Source organism: Oncorhynchus nerka, linkage group LG11 (genome assembly GCF_034236695.1).
Source record: "Oncorhynchus nerka isolate Pitt River linkage group LG11, Oner_Uvic_2.0, whole genome shotgun sequence".
Lineage (NCBI taxonomy): Eukaryota > Metazoa > Chordata > Actinopteri > Salmoniformes > Salmonidae > Oncorhynchus > Oncorhynchus nerka.
In genome coordinates this window covers 32357269-32376459 of record NC_088406.1, presented here as the reverse complement: position 1 = coordinate 32376459, position 19191 = coordinate 32357269, and the positions used below count along the sequence as shown (strand labels likewise).

The 19191-nt window shown below is 43.4% G+C and overlaps 1 protein-coding gene across 2 annotated transcripts in view; it reads left to right on the top strand.

Moving 5' to 3' along the window:
- The window catches only part of LOC115136709 (roundabout homolog 2-like), a 73935-nt gene extending 55862 nt beyond the window's left edge, over positions 1 to 18073 (top strand). The window contains exons 8-26 of one of the 2 annotated variants that reach the window (XM_029672407.2): positions 1267 to 1438; positions 1655 to 1860; positions 3204 to 3285; positions 3556 to 3730; positions 4794 to 4960; positions 5153 to 5274; positions 5408 to 5624; positions 5889 to 6004; positions 6612 to 6795; positions 7034 to 7252; positions 7648 to 7690; positions 7811 to 7917; positions 8147 to 8506; positions 12258 to 12396; positions 13307 to 13677; positions 14084 to 14200; positions 16242 to 16412; positions 16709 to 16848; positions 17442 to 18073. In XM_029672407.2, the coding sequence (XP_029528267.2) occupies positions 1267 to 1438; positions 1655 to 1860; positions 3204 to 3285; positions 3556 to 3730; positions 4794 to 4960; positions 5153 to 5274; positions 5408 to 5624; positions 5889 to 6004; positions 6612 to 6795; positions 7034 to 7252; positions 7648 to 7690; positions 7811 to 7917; positions 8147 to 8506; positions 12258 to 12396; positions 13307 to 13677; positions 14084 to 14200; positions 16242 to 16412; positions 16709 to 16848; positions 17442 to 17528 (3195 nt within the window). In that variant the 3' untranslated portion in view covers positions 17529 to 18073. Of the gene's footprint in view, positions 1 to 1266; positions 1439 to 1654; positions 1861 to 3203; positions 3286 to 3555; positions 3731 to 4793; positions 4961 to 5152; positions 5275 to 5407; positions 5625 to 5888; positions 6005 to 6611; positions 6796 to 7033; positions 7253 to 7647; positions 7691 to 7810; positions 7918 to 8146; positions 8507 to 12257; positions 12397 to 13306; positions 13678 to 14083; positions 14201 to 16241; positions 16413 to 16708; positions 16849 to 17378 lie in introns of both variants that reach the window. The other variant, XM_029672408.2, reaches the window with a different exon arrangement.
- Positions 18074 to 19191: the final 1118 nt, after the last annotated feature.

Sequence of the window (19191 nt, the reverse complement as noted above, 5' to 3'; positions counted from 1 at the left end):
ACATGTGTAGTTGTAGATAAATGGCACTTTTAAACTGATCAACAAAATAGTGATGTTTTTATGTCACATTTGAAGTACATGTACATTTTAGTCATTTAGCAGACACTCTTATCCAGAGCGACTTACAGGAGTGAGTGGATACATTTATAAAAAAAACGTTTTCCTGTCCGTGGGAAACGAAGCCACAACCCTGGCATTGCAAGCGCCATGCTCTACCAACTGAGCCGCACGGGACCGGTAGGATTTGGTGGTGTTTTAGCCTCATTTGTGCTCAACAGTCTGTTATTTTGATCAGCAGCAGATAAATAGTTTTCTCACCATGTTTGTTAGTTGGTGACTCATTTGATTCCTCTCAGCTTGAAAACAAACCCGGGAATCGTTAGATTTAACAGCGCTTTCTCACTTATTTTCATGATTGCCCGGGCTTGAAGAGATGTTGGCCGAGGTGAAATGAGGGAGGGAGCTCATTTGCATTTGGCTGTAAAATGCAAATACTGATACGTGTTGGAAAGAGTGACAGGGAGTGCGTTGGCGAGGAAGTCGCTGTTGCCGGCAGACCGAGGAAGGGTAGAGGAGGGGGTTGACTCGGATGAGCTACATCAGGTGGGAGAAGAGCTGCTTCCCTGGAAAATACAGTAGGCACAGGAACACTACATTTAACACCTTCTGTCATTATAACTTAATAGAAATACATTCTGATAACAGAGGGAGAACAATAAAGATGTAAGTAAGTGTTTCACAGTAAGGTCTACTACACCTGTTGTATTCAGCGCATGTGACAAATGCAATTAGATTTTATATGACTAGATGGTTGTGGTAGAGGAGTTAACCCTCAGGTCTGCCATGCAGGGGAAGTTGGCCTGAGGCTCTCTGAATAAGTTTCATTGTGTTCCAGTCTGTGATAGTTGTGGTGCCTGGTCGGGCCCCTGCTTGTGAAGCGGTTTGCTGTATTTTTGGGATTATCTTGTGGGTTTATAACCCTGGTCCTCCACTCAGTCTATGCCTCTTACAGGAATTAGATGGATGGGGAGATGGATGGAAGGATGTTCCTTCCCCCTATTCATGCCCATCTCCCTTTCTCATCACTCTGGCCGTGTGTAAAGCGTCTGTCACCTCACATCAAGCCAACAGACCAAAACAAAAGTCCCAAGTCATCTCCTGCTATTCTGTATAATGCATGCATAAAGTACATCTCTGATTCATCACTAGCTAAGATGCAAGTGTTTCTTTCTCGCTCTCTGCGTGTGTGTGTGTGTGTGTGTGTAGATGCTGCTGTTTCCTGGCCAGCACTTCTCCCAGTCCGGCCGCTACTCTGTGTCCATGAGTGGAGAGCTGTCCATCACCGATGTGCACCCAGAGGATTCTGGGTATTATATCTGCCAGGCCATCAGTGTAGCAGGAAGTGTCCTGACCAAAGCCCTGCTGGAGGTGGAAGGGGGTGAGATTCAGGGGGTTACTTTGGGACGAGGAAGGAATATGGTACTGGGAGCGGAGAGCCCAGTACAAATACATTGATATTATAACATGCATGTATGGATTAGCAGGTAGGCTCTGACAGCTCTACATAACCACTGTCAAATAGAGTGGACATTACAGCGTGTGTGACAGGACCCACTGACATAATGTCCTGTCGGTTATTCTCTCTCCCCCATAGGTCCTTCACACCGTGTTCCACCAATAATCCGCCAAGGCCCAGCCAATCAGACTTTGGCTCTGGGGTCCGTTGCCCAGTTTCACTGTCATGCGATTGGTGGACCCTCACTAAAGATCGGATGGGAAAAGGATGGGAAAAAGATTGTGGAGGACGACCCCCGCATGACCCTGATGGAGAACGGGACACTGCAGATCACTAATGTTGAGGTACTTGTATGATGTCATGGAATAAAAATATGTCTGGGATTGGATTTGTCTTTTGATCCTCATGAATAAATGAGTATTGCGCGGCTGGACAGAGATGCCATCCATCATCTATACATTTTTACTTTCCCCAATGCCAGAGGGCAACGTTTTTATGTTCTCCTCCATTACAATTTTTTTTGAAAGTCTAGGTGAAACTGAATTTCAAACAGACTTCTCCGGTGTGATTACGTGCCTATGCAGTGTGTAATGTTAATGAATGGACTTGTTTGTAAATGTGTTCTGCTTTGATGAAAGACCAGTCAGTGGCCCTTTTGTGCTGTGGCCTCACTGGAGGTGGCCGTGCGGAGCGGGGAGTGCAGCATCGTTTGTTATAATTGACTGTGGCCACGCATGATTAACGATCTCAGAGCCTTTAATTACATCTCTGGCACAACTCTCTCTCTCGCTCTCTGTCATCACTGTGTCATGCTCAGCATTTGTGCTCAGCAAACTTGGAGCATTAACACAAAGTCCAATGCATCAATGAGGCGGGGGAAATATGCCATGCCACTGTGCTCAATGGAACAGAAGAGATGCATTAGCTTGGCATCAAGAGGGAGGGAGAGGACCAGTTCTAGAGGGAGAAAGAGGGACTAAAAATATTTAGCCTAGCGATGCCCCTCCTAGTCTTCAATATTTCAGCAGTGGTTAAACTCACACAGAGTTCATCTGTCCACATGCTACCAATCCACCAACCAGAGGTCAAATCTAATATGAATTTATGTTGGTTACAGTAGACTGGCACTCCGCTAGCCCAGTGTTGGTAACACCATTAGGCCAGTGAAGCATGAGGATATGTATACAGTACTGTGGCAAAGGAGAGCAGGTAGACCAGGGGTGTCAAACACATTCCATGGAGGACCTAGTGCCTGCTGGTTTAATTTTTTCCTTTCAATTAAGCTCTAGACAACAAGGTGTGGGGAGTTCCTTACTAATAATTTAGCTTAATTCATGAATCAAGTACAAGGAAGGAGCGATAACCCGCAGTCACTCGGACCTCTGTGGAATGAGTTTAACACCTGTGAGCTAAACCATGTAGACTACTGTTCACTCAGGACTCCTAGTGAGGGATGTCTGCTTTGTGGCAAAGTGGCATGTTATAAAATCTTTTACCTTTAAACTTCTAAAAGTGAGTCTCAGGCAGCAAAGCAGTGAACAAAAAAGCTATTAATAAGTAAAAAGAGGAGATCCACTGGGATTGGCTCCACTTGGATTAGCAAACACAGTATCTAAAGCACCATGGTTCCAATGTTTTGGGTCCCCTCTCCTCGTGTAAGGGAGCTAAAATGCACATCTGTTGCTAGGATACGGATTCGGGAATGTACACGTGTGTGGTGTCCAGCGCCACGGGGGAGTCGAGCTGGAGTGGGACACTCACCATGAGAGGTAAACACACACACAATTCTCTCAGCGCCTCACAAAACCAAACACCACTGGTTTCAAATTATACATTACATTATACGGAAACCTACTTTCCTGCTTTAGCTACAGTATTCACCACTACTGTGTGTGAATATCAACAGACTTGAAAAATAAACAGTCAAACTCATACTATATCCCAGTACACTACCACACACCACTATATCCCGGTACCATTATCACACCCCACCACTGTGTCTCATGTTATCTCATGCCGGATCCCTGTTTGTGTCCCAGAGGATGGAGCCCCTGGGTCATCAGTTCCCCGGGTGTCAGAGTCCATCCAGCTGCCAGGGCCGCCCCAGAGGCCTGTGGTGACGGAGGTGACCAGGGGCACAGTCACCCTCACCTGGCAGTCCAACCCCCACGAGGGTGGGGCCGCTGTGACCTCCTACATCATCGAGGCCTTCAGGTACTGTATGACATGCAAGGACTGGGTACCAGAGCCATATATTTGCAAACCGCATTGCCCAACCTCTCTTAATACATGGCTCTGCAGGACACCATATAAATAGAGGATTTCTATTTCAATGCTTTCTAGGTCTGTTGCTATATCAGTTGTGTTCTTGATGTGTATTTTATTCACATACAGAGAATGTCCATTTGGTTTAACTAAGCCATTCATACATGTGCTACAGGGACAGAAAATAACGACATGAAGGGAAACCGAGCCGTGGCAGATTTAATAAAAGCGTTCTGGAGCAGAGAATCATAGAATCAGTTGCATAAAGGGGGAAAAAAGCAGCATTTTCCCCATGGACCTGGACTGCACTGGCCTGGGGCTATGGAAGGGCAGCCCAGCCAGAGAGCTCTCATCACAGGCAGAGCCAGACACAGACAGGCCAACAGGCTGCCTGTTGATTGGCACAGAGACTGACAGCACAGTTTGAGAGGAGATATTCCCATGGGTAGCTGTTAGCTGCTTTCCTAAAACTTCATCTAACAGAGCACAGTCTTTAAATAGAGCTAGCTGCTGGATGGAAACATATCCTATTATTCCTCCGCTAACCCTCCTAGGACTGGCGAACAGGGCTTAATGGAAGGAGAGGGGGGAGGAGAGGGATGCTTGAAGGGGGTTGGAGTACAGTAGAGGGCAGATTGCCATGCAGATCTTCTATGACACCTAGTTAAGGAGCAGGTCAGAGTTCGGAAGAGTTTGTTCGTTTTGGACTTCGGTAAGGGTTTTTTCGTCTGTTGAACACATTATTTTTCTACGCCACTTGAAAATTAATGACAGATTTCTTGCGTTATCGTAGATTAATTCGGACTATTTTGAGGAAGTGTATACTGGCTACGGCATCTCAAAATTGTCAAATAGCACTATTGTCCCTTTTTTGTTGTTTTTCAAGGTCTTTTAAGGGAGTATGTTAGCCCACTCGTTCGGTTCGGCTAGCCGAGTCCTCATATCAGGATAAGGACAAGGCCAGACAATCCTACCAGAATTCAATCTGTAATTGATAAATGTTCTTTTCCAGCCAATCTGTTGGCAGTGTGTGGCAGACGGTAGCTGACCGCGTGAAACAGGAGAAGCACACAGTCATTGGCCTGTACCCAAACACTGTCTACCTGTTCATCGTCCGAGCGGTCAACTCCTACGGTCTGAGTGACCCCAGCCCCATCTCTGAACCCATCAGGACACAGGGTCAGTATGGGCACAGAACAGCATATAATGTGCATAATCACTCAATCACTTGAACTGTTTCGTAGTAAAGTGTTACGTGATGTTAGGCTGTTTTGAGTGCAGTGTGGTATGACATCAGGCTGTTCTCAATGCAATGTGGTATGATGTCAGGCTCTTCTGAGTGCAGTTCTCTCTGTCTCTGTGTTGTTGTAGATGGGAGTCCTACAGAGCAGGGGGTGGACCACAGACATGTGCAGAGAGAACTAGGGGAGGTGTCTGTCTTCCTGCAGAAGCCTGTGGTCCTATCACCCACCAGTGCCCAGGTCTCCTGGACTGTGAGTAAAACTGAGTATTCTAATCTGGAGAAACAATATGCTACTTTATACTGTGCTACATACTTTACAATATCTTGGAGTAGATCAATACCCACCTCCTATGTCCCTCCTCCTGTGTTCTGTCATTGGCCAGGTGGCGCGTCAATCTCAGTATGTGCAGGGCTACAGGCTGCTGTACCGCTCCACTGGCAGCGTCTGGTTGGTCCAGGACGTGAAGGCTGGGCCTGAGCTTAGCACTGTCCTATCAGACCTGCGCACGGACACAGAGTATGAGGTGAAGGTCCTTCCCTACTTCAACAAGCTGCAGGGACTGGACAGCCCCCTGGTGCTGCTACGCACCCCTGAGGAGGGTAAGACACGCAGCGGGATGCAGGAGAGTCCCTCTCTGAAGTAGTGTACTATGCCTACAGACTTCTTTATTGTCTTGCAAGGGCAGTAAGAATCCATTTTCCTTAGAATTTAGTAAAGTTTATTTTTTTTGCTTCTAAAATGACTCTAATCAATGCTGTTATATGCTACTCTAGAACACCACAGCACAATTTTATTGACCAAAGTCTCTTTTTGATCCTCTGGGTCTTGTTAACTAACAGTTTTCCATATTCACATCCTTCCAGTGTTGAGTGCTCCCCCGCAGGCTGTATCAGTGGTCCAGCTCAGCAACAGCTCCAGCATCCGTGTCTCCTGGGAGCCTCCCTCTGACGATCAGAGTGGTATAGTCCTGGAGTACAAGGTGAGATTACAGCATGGAGACTGTTGAAGCTGTACCTGTTTGGAGAAAAGTGCTCCTCTAGACTACTGTCTGATGTTAATATAGTGAAATGTGGGCAGTTAATTAGTAACTACAACTGTTCGTGGGAAAGAAAAATGTAATATTTGTTTGAATCAGCAATGTGCTGATTTTAAGCAGTCGGTTTTATCAATGTTGCCAAAACATGCTGTGCAGAACAGAAATGCAGTGCTAGTGGTTTTAATTAAACATTGCAAATTGCTCCCTGATTAGTATCTGTTAACAGCAACACTTCTATAGAATACAAAAACACAATTTAACAAATTTAGTCCTCAGATTTAAATAATTTGTCCTCATCTTGTCAATTGGATCTCCTCTTAAGTTTTGATTTGCAGTCCCCAAAAAAATGTTCTCAAACTTTTCTGGAAAGGCTTTTAAAGCCTATTGTATCCCCATGTTGAGCTGACTTACAACAACAAAATATCTCCACTTATGGTTCAATTGTCCTCTTGGCAACATGATCGACTTGATGCTTCTAGTGTTTTTAAATGTTGTAGGTCATTTCTGTCCCTCCACCACTTAGTATCACGCTTGTTTCTCTGTCCATCAGGTCTGGTGCCTGGGAAGTGACTCTGAGATGAAGACAGAGAGCCATATCAACAGGACAGTGGATGGAGCAGAATTGTCCATCCTACTGACTGGGCTGCTACCAGACCTCCAGTACAATGTGATGGTGGCTGCAGTCACCATCTTGGGAGTTGGTGAACACAGCCCACCTATAGACCTGGTCCTCAGTGAGTCAGCTTTACCATCTTAGATGCAACATTAATAGCCTGTCAACTTGGTCCTCAGTCAGTAATGGGAGATGACTAAAGACGAGGCTTGAGGTTTCTGAATTGTTTGTTACTGGTATACTGTATTTCAAAACTTCTTGCTAGAAATCCAATGGGGTTAGTTAGTTGTCTGTTTATTCAGGAAGCCATATTGGAAATTAATTTGCCAGACTGATAACCTGGACTCTCTATCATTCAGCCCTGTCACTGGACATGCCTTCAGACCCTCTGCAGAAAGACAGCAGCCTCAGTCTATCAGAGCAGATCACGGGTGTGGTCTGCCAACCAGCGTTCATCGCTGGGTTGGGTGTGGCTCCGTGGCTGGCGCTCATGGGTTTCAGTGGTTGGCTGTACTGTCGCCACCGCAGGAGGAAGGAGCTGGGACACTACACCACCTCATTCGCCTACACACCTGCAGGTATACTGTAACATCCTCAACCCGACACTGTATTCACATAGCATACAAACAACACCATTAGCATTACAATACTAGTTTGTTCCAATCCTGTCACCATCACATTTGCCAAGTCTGAGTGTCTTAAATGTGACTTGTTGTAATCTGTGGGTTCTGAATCCTAGTGTTGCTGTGATATGCCTTTTTAGTGTATCTAGGTCAAATTCAGAAGCATGGCCTTAATGAAATTACAACAAAAAAACGGCATGCCTAAATCACAAGTGGGACGCACTGTTTTGTGCCCTTGAGTATACGGCATATTATCTGAATTTGTTGGGCAAACAGCCCTAGATGAAAGCCACTGCATAATAAAGAGATATTTTAATTGCAGCCATTGCTTTTGTTGTTTTTTCCTGCAGTTGGATTCGCTCACATTGAAGGATCTGGTCTCAGCAATGGAAGGTAGAGATCTTGGTTTTACTCAGAGCATCAATGTAAACATGAGTGGACTCGTTTTTTAAATTACAAACAGCACAGACTTACAGTAATATCTGACCTTTAGTTCTCTCCATCTGTCTACAGTAGACCAGGGATGCTGGGCTCCAACATTGGGAACGTTACCCAGAATGGAAAAGACTCAGTCAACTGTTGCTCTGGCAAACTGGACTCTACAGACCGATACTACAATGGTGAGAGCCGACAGTCACATCTTGCAACTTGGGATGGGATAAAATGCAGTAGTTTGAATAGAAGCTAAATGAATAGTAATACGCTGCCTTTACAGCTCAAATGATGGAACCTATTTGAGATTGTGATTTTGCGATTGACCAGGAAATTGCAGAGGGAAGATCAAGTGGTTCATTCAAGGAAATGTTTGACTTTTTAAATGTTTTAATGACTTTCTATTTCTCACTGCAGTTGCCATCTCCAATTACCTGAGCCAGTCTGAGAAATACAGCTCAGTGTCCACTGACAGTCCCATCTACAGCACCATCAATACAGCTGCTGCTGAGGACTTGCAGGGTTTAGCCTACTACAACACATACTCCAACACCCCCTGCACCCAGGGCTCCAACACCACCTGCACCCAGGGCTCCAACACCACCTGCACCCAGGGCTCCAACACCACCTGCACCCAGGGCCCTGACTCCTATGCCAGTACCCCCGTCCTCTCCAACTTCGGCCTCTTCGGTCTGGTGCAAGACCTGGACCAGTGGACCATCCAGTCTGGACAGTCTGTAGAGTACACCAAGATGCAGTACGCCAGGACAAGCAATGGTACAGGCACCAATTACACTTCTCATGTACTGTAGTTAAGGGAATGTTAAGTGGTGAGGATATACAGTACCAGTCAAAAGTTTGGACACACCTACTCATTCCAGGGTTTTTCTTTATTCTTACTGTTTCTACATTGTAGAGTAATAGTGAAGACATCAAAACTATGAAATAATACATATGGAATGATGTAGTAACCAAACAAGTGTTAAACAAATCAAAATATTTGAGTCTTCAAAGTAGCCACCCTTTGCCTTGATGACAGTTTTGCACACTCTTGGCATTCTCTAGACCAGCTTCACCTGGAATGTTTTTCCAACGGTCTTGAGGGAGTTCCCACATATGCTGAGCACTTGTTGGCTGCTTTTTCTTCACTCTGTGGCCCCAACTCATCCCAAACCATCTCAATTGTACTGGGCTACCGAGTGGCGCAGCAGTCTAAGGCACTGCATCTCAGTCCCATAGGGCAGCGCACAATTGGCCCAATGTCGTCCGGGTTTGACCGGTGTAGGCCGTCAATGTAAGTAAATCTGAATTTTGAAGAATTATTTGGGCTGCAATTTCTGAGGCGGGTAACTCTAATGAACTTATCCTCCACAGCAGAGGTAACTCAGGGTCTTCCTTTCCTGTGGCGGTCCACATGAGAGCCAGTTTCATCATAGCGCTTGATGTTTTTTGCGACAGGAAATTTTCCCGATTGACTGACCTGAAAACATTGATGGACTGTCGTTTCTCTTTGCCCCCTCCCCCACCCCCACCTTGTCACAACACAACTGATTGGCTCAAACACATTAAGAAGGAAAAACATTTCACAAATAAATGTTTAACAAGGCACACTTGATAATTGAAATGTATTCCAAGTGACTACCTAATAAAGCTGGTTGAGAGAATGCCAAGAGTGTGCAAAGCTGTAATCAAGGCAATTGGTGGCTACTATGAAGACTCTAAAATATATTTTGATTTGTCTAACACTTTTTTGGTTACTACATGATTCCATATGTGTTATTTCATAGTTTTGATGACTTCACTATTATTCTACAATGTAGAAAATTGTAAAATAAAGAAAAACCCTTGAGTGGGTGTGTCCAAACTTTTGATTGGTACTGTAGCTAACTTTGTTACATAGTTGATGAGGGTGTGTGTGTGTGTGTGTGTAGACATCAAAACTATGAAATAACACATGGAATCATGTAGTAACCAAAAGTGTGTGTGTGTGTGTGTGTGTGTTTGTGTGTACACTACCGTTCAAAAGTTTGGGGTCACTTAGAAATGCACTTTTTTTGTTGTCCATTTAAAATAACATCAAATTGATCAGAAATACAGTGTAGGCATTGTTAATGTTGTAAATGACTATTGTAGCTGAAATAATGTTTTTTAATGGAATATCTACATAGGCGAACAGAGGCCCATTATCAGCAACCATCACTCCTGTGTTCCAATGGCAGGTTGTGTTAGCTAATCCAAGTTTATAATTTTAAATGGCTAATTGATCATTAGAAAACCCTTCTGCAATTATGTTAGCAAAGCTGAAAACTGTTGTTCTTATTAAAGAAGCAATAAAACTGTCCTTCTTTAGACTAGTTCAGTACCTGGAGCATCAGAATTTGTGGGTTCATTACAGGCTAAAAATGGCTAGAAACAAAACTTTCTTCTGAAACTCTTCAGTCTTTTCTTGTTCTGAGAAATGAAGGCTATTCCACGTGAGAAATTGCCAAGAAACTGAAGATCTTGTACAGTGCTGTGTACTACTCCCTTCCCAGAACAGCGCAAACTGGCGCTAACCAGAATAGAAAGAGGAGTGGGAGGCCCGGGTGCACAACTGAGCAAGAGGACAAGTACATTAGAGTGTCTAGTTTTGAGAAACCGACGCCTCACAAGTCCTCAACTGGTAGCTTAATTAAATAGTATCCGCAGAACACCAGCCTCAACGTCAACAGTGAAGAGACGACTCCAGGATGCTGGCCTTCTAGGCAGAGTTTCCAGATACAATAGTCATTTACAACATTAACAATGTCTACACTGTATTTCTGATAAATTTGATGTTATTTTAATGGACAAAAAATGTGCTTTTCTTTCAAAAACAAGGACATTTCTAAGTGAACCCAAACTTTTGAACGGTTATGTGTATATACAGTTGAAGTCGGAAGTTTACATAGCCAAATACATTTAAACTCAGTTTTTCACTATTCCTGACATTTAATCCTAGTAAAATGACCTGTCTTAGGTCAGTTAGGATCACCACTTTATTTTAATAATGTGAAATGTCAAAATAATAGTAGAGTGATTTATTTCAGCTTTTATTTCTTTCATCACATTCCCAGTGGATCAGAAGTTTACATACACTCAATTACTATTCGGTAGCATTGCCTTTAAATTGTTTAACTTGGGTCAAACATTTCAGATAGCCTTCCACAAGCTTCCCATAATAAGTTGAGTGAATTTTGGCCCATTCCTCCTGAGAGCTGTTGTAACTGAGTCAGGTTTGTAGGCCTTGCTCACACACACTTTTTCAGTCCAGCCCACAAATGTTCTATAGGATTGAGGTCAGGGCTTTGTGATGGCCACTCCAATATCTTGACTTTGTTGTCCTTAAGCCATTTTGCCACAACTTTAGAAGTGTGCTTGGGGTCATTGCTCATTTGGAAGTCCCATTTGCGACCAAGATTAACTTCCTGACTGATGTCTTGAGGTGTTGCTTCCATATATCCACATACTTTTCCTCCCTCATGATGACATCTATTTTGTGAAGTGCACAAGTCCCTCCTGCAGCAAAGCACCCCCACAACATGATGCTGCCACCCCTGCGCTTCACGGTTGGGATGGTGTTCTTTGGCTTGCAAGCCTCCCCCTTTTTCCTCCAAACATAACAATGGTCATTATGGCCAAACAGTTCTATTTTTGTTTCATCAGACCAGAGGACATTTCTCCAAAAAGTACGATCTTTGGCCCCACGTGCAGTTGCAAACCGTAGTCTGGCTTTTTTATGGCGGTTTTGGAGCAGTGGGTTCTTCCTTGCTGAGCGGCCTTTCAGGTTGTCGAAATAGGACTCGTTTTACTGTGGATATAGATACTTTTGTACCTGTTTCCCCCAGCATCTTTACAAGGTCCTTTGCTATTGTTCTGGGATTGATTCACACTATCCGCTCCAAATTATGTTCATCTCTAGGAGACCGAACATGTCTCCTTCCTTAGCGGTATGACGGCTGCGTGGTCCCATGGTGTTTATACTTGCGTAATATTGTTTGTACAGATGAACGTTGTACCTTCAGGCGTTTGGAAATTGCTCCCAAGGATGAGCCAGACTTGTGTAGGTCTACATTTTCTTTTCCTGAGGTCTTGGCTGATTTTTTTCCCCATGATGTCAAGCAGGGGCACTGAGTTTTAAGGTAAGCCTTGAAATAAATCCACCGGTGCCCATCCAATTTACTCAAATTATGTCAATTAGCTTCAGAAGCTTCTAAAGCCATGACAATTTTCTGGAATTTTCCAAGCTGTTTAAAGGCACAGTCAACTTAGTGTATGTAAACTTCTGACCCACTGGAAATAATCTGTCCTGTCAACAATCGTTGGGAAAAATTCTTGTTTGTTAACAAGAAATTTGTGGAGTGGTTGAAAAATGAGTTTTAATGACCCCAGCATAAGTGTATGTAAACTTCCTACTTCAACTGTTATATATATATATATATTGACCAATGTTCTCTTCAGCTTGATTTAACTAAGTGTGTGGGTTGTCTGCTTTCTCTCTGTACTGTAGCCAAGCTGGTGAAGCAGAGGTCAGTGTGTCCTCCATTTAAGCCTGCACCACTCAACTGGGAGGACGTTCTGTCTCTACCACTGCCTGCTAATAAAGGATGTGGTTACACCAAGAGAGATCAGGATGAGGGGAGGAACAGGTAACACCCAGCACTGCATCCCCTGTAGACACCCTCCCATGGGTTAGCTTGTTAGCATTTCCCTCCCGGTGTTCAGGAGGGAAATGTCAGTACAGGGAAAGAGAACTAGTAGTGCTGAAGTTGTTACATATTGCACCCTTTCTCCATAACTCATTGTGATTTTTCCTGATGTGTCCTTTTTATCTATTCTCTGATGCCCTCATATGAGGGCTGTGTTTAGATTGAATGTATGGCTTGCACTCTATTTGACCTGATAGTTTACCTGAACTACATAGCAAGACTTCATGACGTTAGGGCCGGAACCTGACCTCCAGTTCAATCCAGATTATAAACTCTAGTGAAGTTTACTACGGTTAAAGTTGGAGATGAAAAACATTCTTGTCTGGAGGCTCAGGAGAGACTCTTAGTGTGGCTGCATCAGGGGGAGTGTACAGTTTCCTCTAACTGATTGTGACAGATGAGATTGTGGCCATAACTGGGGGGACCTAGCTGTTCTGACTGTTGTCTTTTTTTGTAATGACATTAGCCATCATCTGACAGTGTTGATTAGCCCTTTCCTTTTTCAATAACATGTTCTCTGTTAAATCTGCTCTGACATCCGCTGACGTTGTCACGGCAACATAAATCATTTGAAGTCTTCTGTTTTGTAACCCATTGCTGCTGGTTCCTCTTTTCAAATGTAACACTGTCAACTACTGTTACAGTCTCTGGATATGGCTGTTAATGTGCCTCGAAGAGTTTTCTTGATGAAGTACAAGTATTGTGTAAGATAGACCCCTTAGATTTATACTGGGGTCTTACTGACAGTGTTTTTCACTCAATGTGTCAGGTCCTCTTAGTTGTTAAACCAGGGGTATTTTCTCACTTTCCCCCATGTACTAATCATGTTTCCTCTTCCTCCCGCTCCCAGTAGCTCTGAGGAGGACAGGTGTCCCCCGCTGCCAGCAAGGACTTACCTGATGGATGGCTCCAGGCAGGTTTTACCCAGCCTGCCCTCCTTCAGAAGAGAGAAGCTGGCCCAGGACACCACCTCCAGCCTACAGTCCACAGCCACGCTCCCCCCCTCCCCCCAAGAGGAGACACCCAACCACAACGACAGCCCCCGGCTGCAGCACTTTGACCTGCGGGGCCACTACGAGCCCGGTTATCAGGTCTCCCATTCCAACCCCAACCTGTTTGCCAATATAGACGCCTATGACGTCAGCGGGCCATACCACACCAGCCAATGGGGAGACCCCTTCACAGGGGATAGCTTTACTTCAGAGATGAGTGGCAGAGGAGGTTAGTTGTACACACCTTTTCCTCTGTCATAGTTCTAGGATAATTATTAATATAGGATAATCTGTTATATAGCATAATTATATGTAGCTAGCCTCTTGAAAATGACTAGCCTGGTCACAGAACTGTATGTGCTTTAGCCACGTCCTTTGTCATTGGTTGCCATGCCATACACACAGTCCGTGTTTGGCATGACAATGAAAGGACAAGAGGAGTTAGCTAAAGCACAGACAGATCTGCTACCAGGCTAATCCATAACTGCATAATTATCCTGACCTTTTCAATGTTATTATGCTACAATGTGTTAAGTATTTGTACATGAAAATCAAATCAGATCTATTATGAGATGGCTCTATCTTTTATTCCCTCTGAATGTCTTCTTGATGACATCACTGTTATTTTCTGTCAGGACAATCTCCTCCTTTCCCGGCTGACTCCTCATACGCTACGCAGGGACACAGAACCAGAAGCAAGAAGAAAGCCCTCAGGGAGGGCCAGCACCGACGAGAGCTGCATGACCAAGCAGGTAAGACATATTGGGCAGCTACATGTATGTTATCTTCTCTTTGTAGAAGCTTTTACACAAGGCACCACGCATAGCTTTTGTAATAACAAGTTACACCATCTTATTATTTCCAAGAACTTAGAAATGGCTCTCACTGGCTCTAACTTCTTGGTGTGTTGCTAGCACATGCACATAAGTAACACAACTGCTTTGGGATTCAAGCCACATCCTTACAGTACATTTACATTTTGGTCACACATTAAAGTGGAACTGACAGTGTTTTAACTACTTTCCCGATATGAAACAAACAATCTTAATATCAGTATTAAATATCTAATTCCCAGTTTATGCTACAAGACAACTTAATAAGAGGTTTTAAAAATAAGTTATATTTGCCTCAACATTCCATGACGTACACTAAGGCAGTGTTGGCAGAATAGATTGATGCCGTTCAATGCATTATTAATATAATTCACCAATACGTTTCTTGGTAGTCCAAGAAATATTGCTATCAGGTTGTAAATCACAGCTGGCCTGGTACATTGTTTGCTGCCTCCATTTGGGATGCACTGTTTCAGTTTCAATGGCTCAATATTTTGGACAAAAATGGTTGAATGTAACTAAGGCTGGATATGACAATACAGTCAAACTAGCAAGGGCAATGATCACTAGTCAGTCATAATGTGGCTAATAGGCTAGCGTATATATTCATGTAGCAAGCTAAAAACTCGGATCCTAATGTTAAATCGCTAGCTAGCTGCTAGGAGGATGTCATGTCATTGGAGGAGTGACTGACTTTTTCTCCTCATATTGTTTTTTGGTGGCTATACACGGCTAGAGATGCAGGTGTAATTTGGTTAGATAGCAATAACTTTAACATTTAGCATATCTCTTGCGTTTGCAATTTCACTCTAGCTATCTACTCCAATTTCAGAGCACTCTTCTGAATGTGCTAGAGCACAGAATAACTGATTAATTTTTGAACACGCAACATCCGCTGAATATGACTTGTGTTAGTAAATGTAGGCAAAGAAAGTAATAGTTAGTCACGAACACTTTAGATAACAACATGTAAAAAGCCTAACCAGCTCTGCTAGGGCGAGTAAAATGGTCAGAGTAAGGTGTTCTCTCATTTGTGTCAGGAAGTAGCAAGCTAGCTAACTTTAACCAGTTCGCTTTGGTTCATGGTTGGGACAAGCATGCATTGTAGGCATGCAAGCGGCAGAGAAATAGTAGGCTACAATTCCCCATCGTTTATCAGTGCAATTTTGACGACTAGCTATTTCAAAAAGTTGGTGTTTATCTAATGTTCCTTCGTTAGATGTTAGCTCGTCTTTCTCTGGCTAGCATTAGTTGTTGATCTTTTTGTTGTTGATGTGCATAACTGAAGGAGAGAGAGCCTACCTTTTCATGCTGGTTTAATCAATAGGCCTGTAAAGTTCCCAAATGTAAGAGGACTCCCAAGTGGTATTGACATATTTGCAGAAATCCATTCAGGGGTATTTTGTGGTTTTTGGCGAATGCGTTCTAACGATCTAAAGTTGCCAGTTGAAAACTGCCTGTAAACACACAGTCCAGTTCAAAGTGAATGGTGGCAAGCCTGTGTGCAAATGGCTTGTTTGCATAAAGGCCTATACTGTAGCTCTGATTGGCTATGGTGTACCAGTCTAAGTAGACTCTGGTCCTGGACGAGACAGATTTATTTATTTACTGCAGTGTCTATTAATTGTCCAAACGCACGGCTGCTTTCCCACTCTATATTGCTATAGAATTTTGACATACCTTAGTATTTGTAATTCCCAAACATTCTAAGAATTTATGAAAACATGAAAATTACCATATCTAAGTGTTCACTTGTCAGAAAATGTAAAAAAAAATATATATAAAAAATGTCATAGATTTTAATATTTCATGTTGCTAAAATGCTGTCAGTTCCACTTCAAAGTCCTGTAGTGTACATTTAACTGTGAACAGATAGACAGCAGTGCTTTAAAGAGGCAACCTGTGTTGTTGAGTGAAGACAGTTTTTTTTTTTTCATGAGCTGTCAATCTGTCTGTACAGAACTGCCCCCTCCGCCGGCCCCACCCCCTGCAGCAGATGACCCCATGCAGCTCCTGGTTGATGTGCCGGGCTGTAGCCGGAGGCCATCGGCAGAGAACTCGCCGGCCCTACAGAGGAGAGGAGACTACTCCTCACCCCAGAAGAGAGGGCCTGCCATGAGGGGCTCACAAGGTATGCATCAAACCATCTAATTAAAGAAAATACATGTTACAGTAATATAAAAGCAGCAAACACAGCATCATATTGTGATTGAGGTCTAGTAATACTCCGTCTACATTAATATGCATACAAATCCTCAGTGGACTTAAAATAGTGCATCGGTTTAAGCACACATCGAGCAACAATCCCCTCTACCCAGGTGGCCAGGGATGGTGGGGGGTCTAGTCTGGTCCAGCACTTAGAATCTGACCCATATAATTCCAGCTGTACTTTTGAGTGATTGCGGTATTGCATATTGTCATCTGCAGATGAGGGGGTAATCCCGTACTGCCAGTCCAGCTTTCTGCCCCGGGGTCAGATGTCCGGCTACGGTTCCCTTGGTGGAGTGGCCTCCTCGCGGGCTTCAACTGGACAGAGAGGGCCTGGAGTTGCCCAGAGGAGGGACGAGGTGAGTCTAGTGTGAAGGACAGCAGGACTACCTGGTCTGGCTCAGTAGAGACATGTTAGTCCTATAGTTGTTATCAGTGTTGGTGTCCTCCTAAAGTCTAGTGGGTAAATGTAAGGCAAGGATTTGGTGATAATCCAAGACCATTTTGGATCTTAATCAGTGTTGATTGGTGTGGCACAGAGAGCCAAGAGACCCACTGGCCAAAGACCCACCTGGCTCTCTGCTGCTTTAATCTCTATACTAATCTGGTCCAGTTTATCCAACATCTTGGTTATATTAATAATGCCAAATCAAGACTAGTGTTTTCATCTATAGTATGTTGCATAGGATAGATTATGGACATGTCAAATTAATGTTTTGACAATGGCATAGATGTAGGCAAATATGGGAGGTCAGTAGATTTATAAGAGCTCAACATAAATGGAATACTCACATTTGTGTGGCTAAGCCTTGGCTAAATTACAGTGTCAAGATTCATTTTTGGCACCAGCCACATCGCTGATTTGTGTTGTATGTTTGTTTACTTTCAGAACCTCATGTAGCTGGAAGCAGATTATGTGATGTGAAGTTCTCCGCCATGTTTTTTTTAAAAGGTTGTTTTGCTGCTTCCTTCTTTGCTGAACTCCAGCCTGTTGCCATGGTATCAAAGAAGAGCTGAAGACAAAAGTGAAAGCATGTAGGCTTGCCACCTGCCTTTTCCATATTGGTTCATATTTGTGTTTTTTATCGTTTGATTATTCATAATTTGTATGTGATTTTATGTCCTGCCTCGATGTATATAGACATCTTAGCAACTTTTTTAAACAGGACCTTGAATAAAGATAATATATTGTATTTTGAGAAAAAGGAAAGAAAAAGTTAAAATTACTGTAGATATTATACAACAGATGTTTGAATGTACTTTGTTTTGTTGTTTACCCTGAAACCCTGGTGATGTTTGTGTGATGAAAGGGTATGAGGCAGAAACTCTGTTAACATGACCATCTGAGAGTTGGGCATATGTGTGTGTTTACAGTTTTTTTCTCTCTCGCTGTCATTGTGGCGTAAACCTCCTGCTTCTTCTAAACAGACATATCGATCTTATCAACACCAGATGAAATAGCTTTGTCCTTTTAGGTTGTGATGCTGAAAATGTGTGAACCTATACCCTTGTTGAACACCAATTGTTATGTTCTGTCATCAGCTGAATGATTTGTTAAAAAAATACCAATAAAACATTTGTTACTCTAAACACATGTTTCCTAGACTGTTTCCTGGAATCGATCAAGTGTAGGTAATCAATCCTATTATACATGCCTGCTATATAGATTCACGTTTATGAGAAAAATGTGCCCTTTTTCCTGTGTTCTTTGTACTGCGCTGCTGTGCACTGACTTTGATGTAATAGTTAACTGCTAAACCCAGACAGATTTCAGATTGTGTTTTCTACAAGACAGTAGAAAGTAGTTAATAGTAAGGTGGTGAGGAGGACAACCCACCACAAAACTACAGTAGGGAGAACTGTAACAGGCAGGGATATGCTACAGTTAAAAGGTAGCCAGAGGAGGGAGAGGTTTTTATTTAGTGTGGAACATTGGGCAATATGTGAGGTGTGTTAAATCAACTGGCTGGCTGGCTGGGAGCGTTGTGGATGAGGTTGGGAGAGAGAGGAGCATGTGAGCTGTTCCACCTGTGAGACACTCTTCCCAGGTTTCTAAACGCTCCTCTCTGTACAATATTAACCTCCTTTGTTCTATCAATGTGGTATCAATAATATATCCATGCAGTTATCTTTCGATACTGTCTCAAGTCATTCTGAAAACCTCTGCTTGAGATACTGTTATGTAAGAACATTTAGGGTTTTTGAGAACACAGGCGCCAGGGAGCAGAAATATATGAAGATGATTGGGTGGTTTCTTTTCTATTAGGTAAAAATAGCACGAGAAGAACAAACCATGCCTTATTAAAGTCAGTGGAATGTCACTGGACTTCAAAGGGACATTCTTTCTGGACACAGTTACTCAGTGTGGATGATGGGTTCTGGGACTGTTTGAAATTAGCGAGTGGGCAAAACGGTGTATGATAAGCTATTTTTTTATTTAACTAGGCAAGTCAGTTAAGAACAAATTCTTATTTACAATGACGGCCTACCCCGGATGATGCTGGGCCAATTGTGCACCTCCCTATGGGACTCCCAATCACAGCCAGATGTGATACAGCCTGGATTTGAACCAGGGACTGTAGTGACGCCTCTTGCATTGAGATGCAGTGCCTTGCACCACTCAGGAGCCCAAAATACTCCTCTCCCTCCCAAAATGTCCACAGGGACCCACAAAGATTGGGGATAATCCATCAGAATTGAGA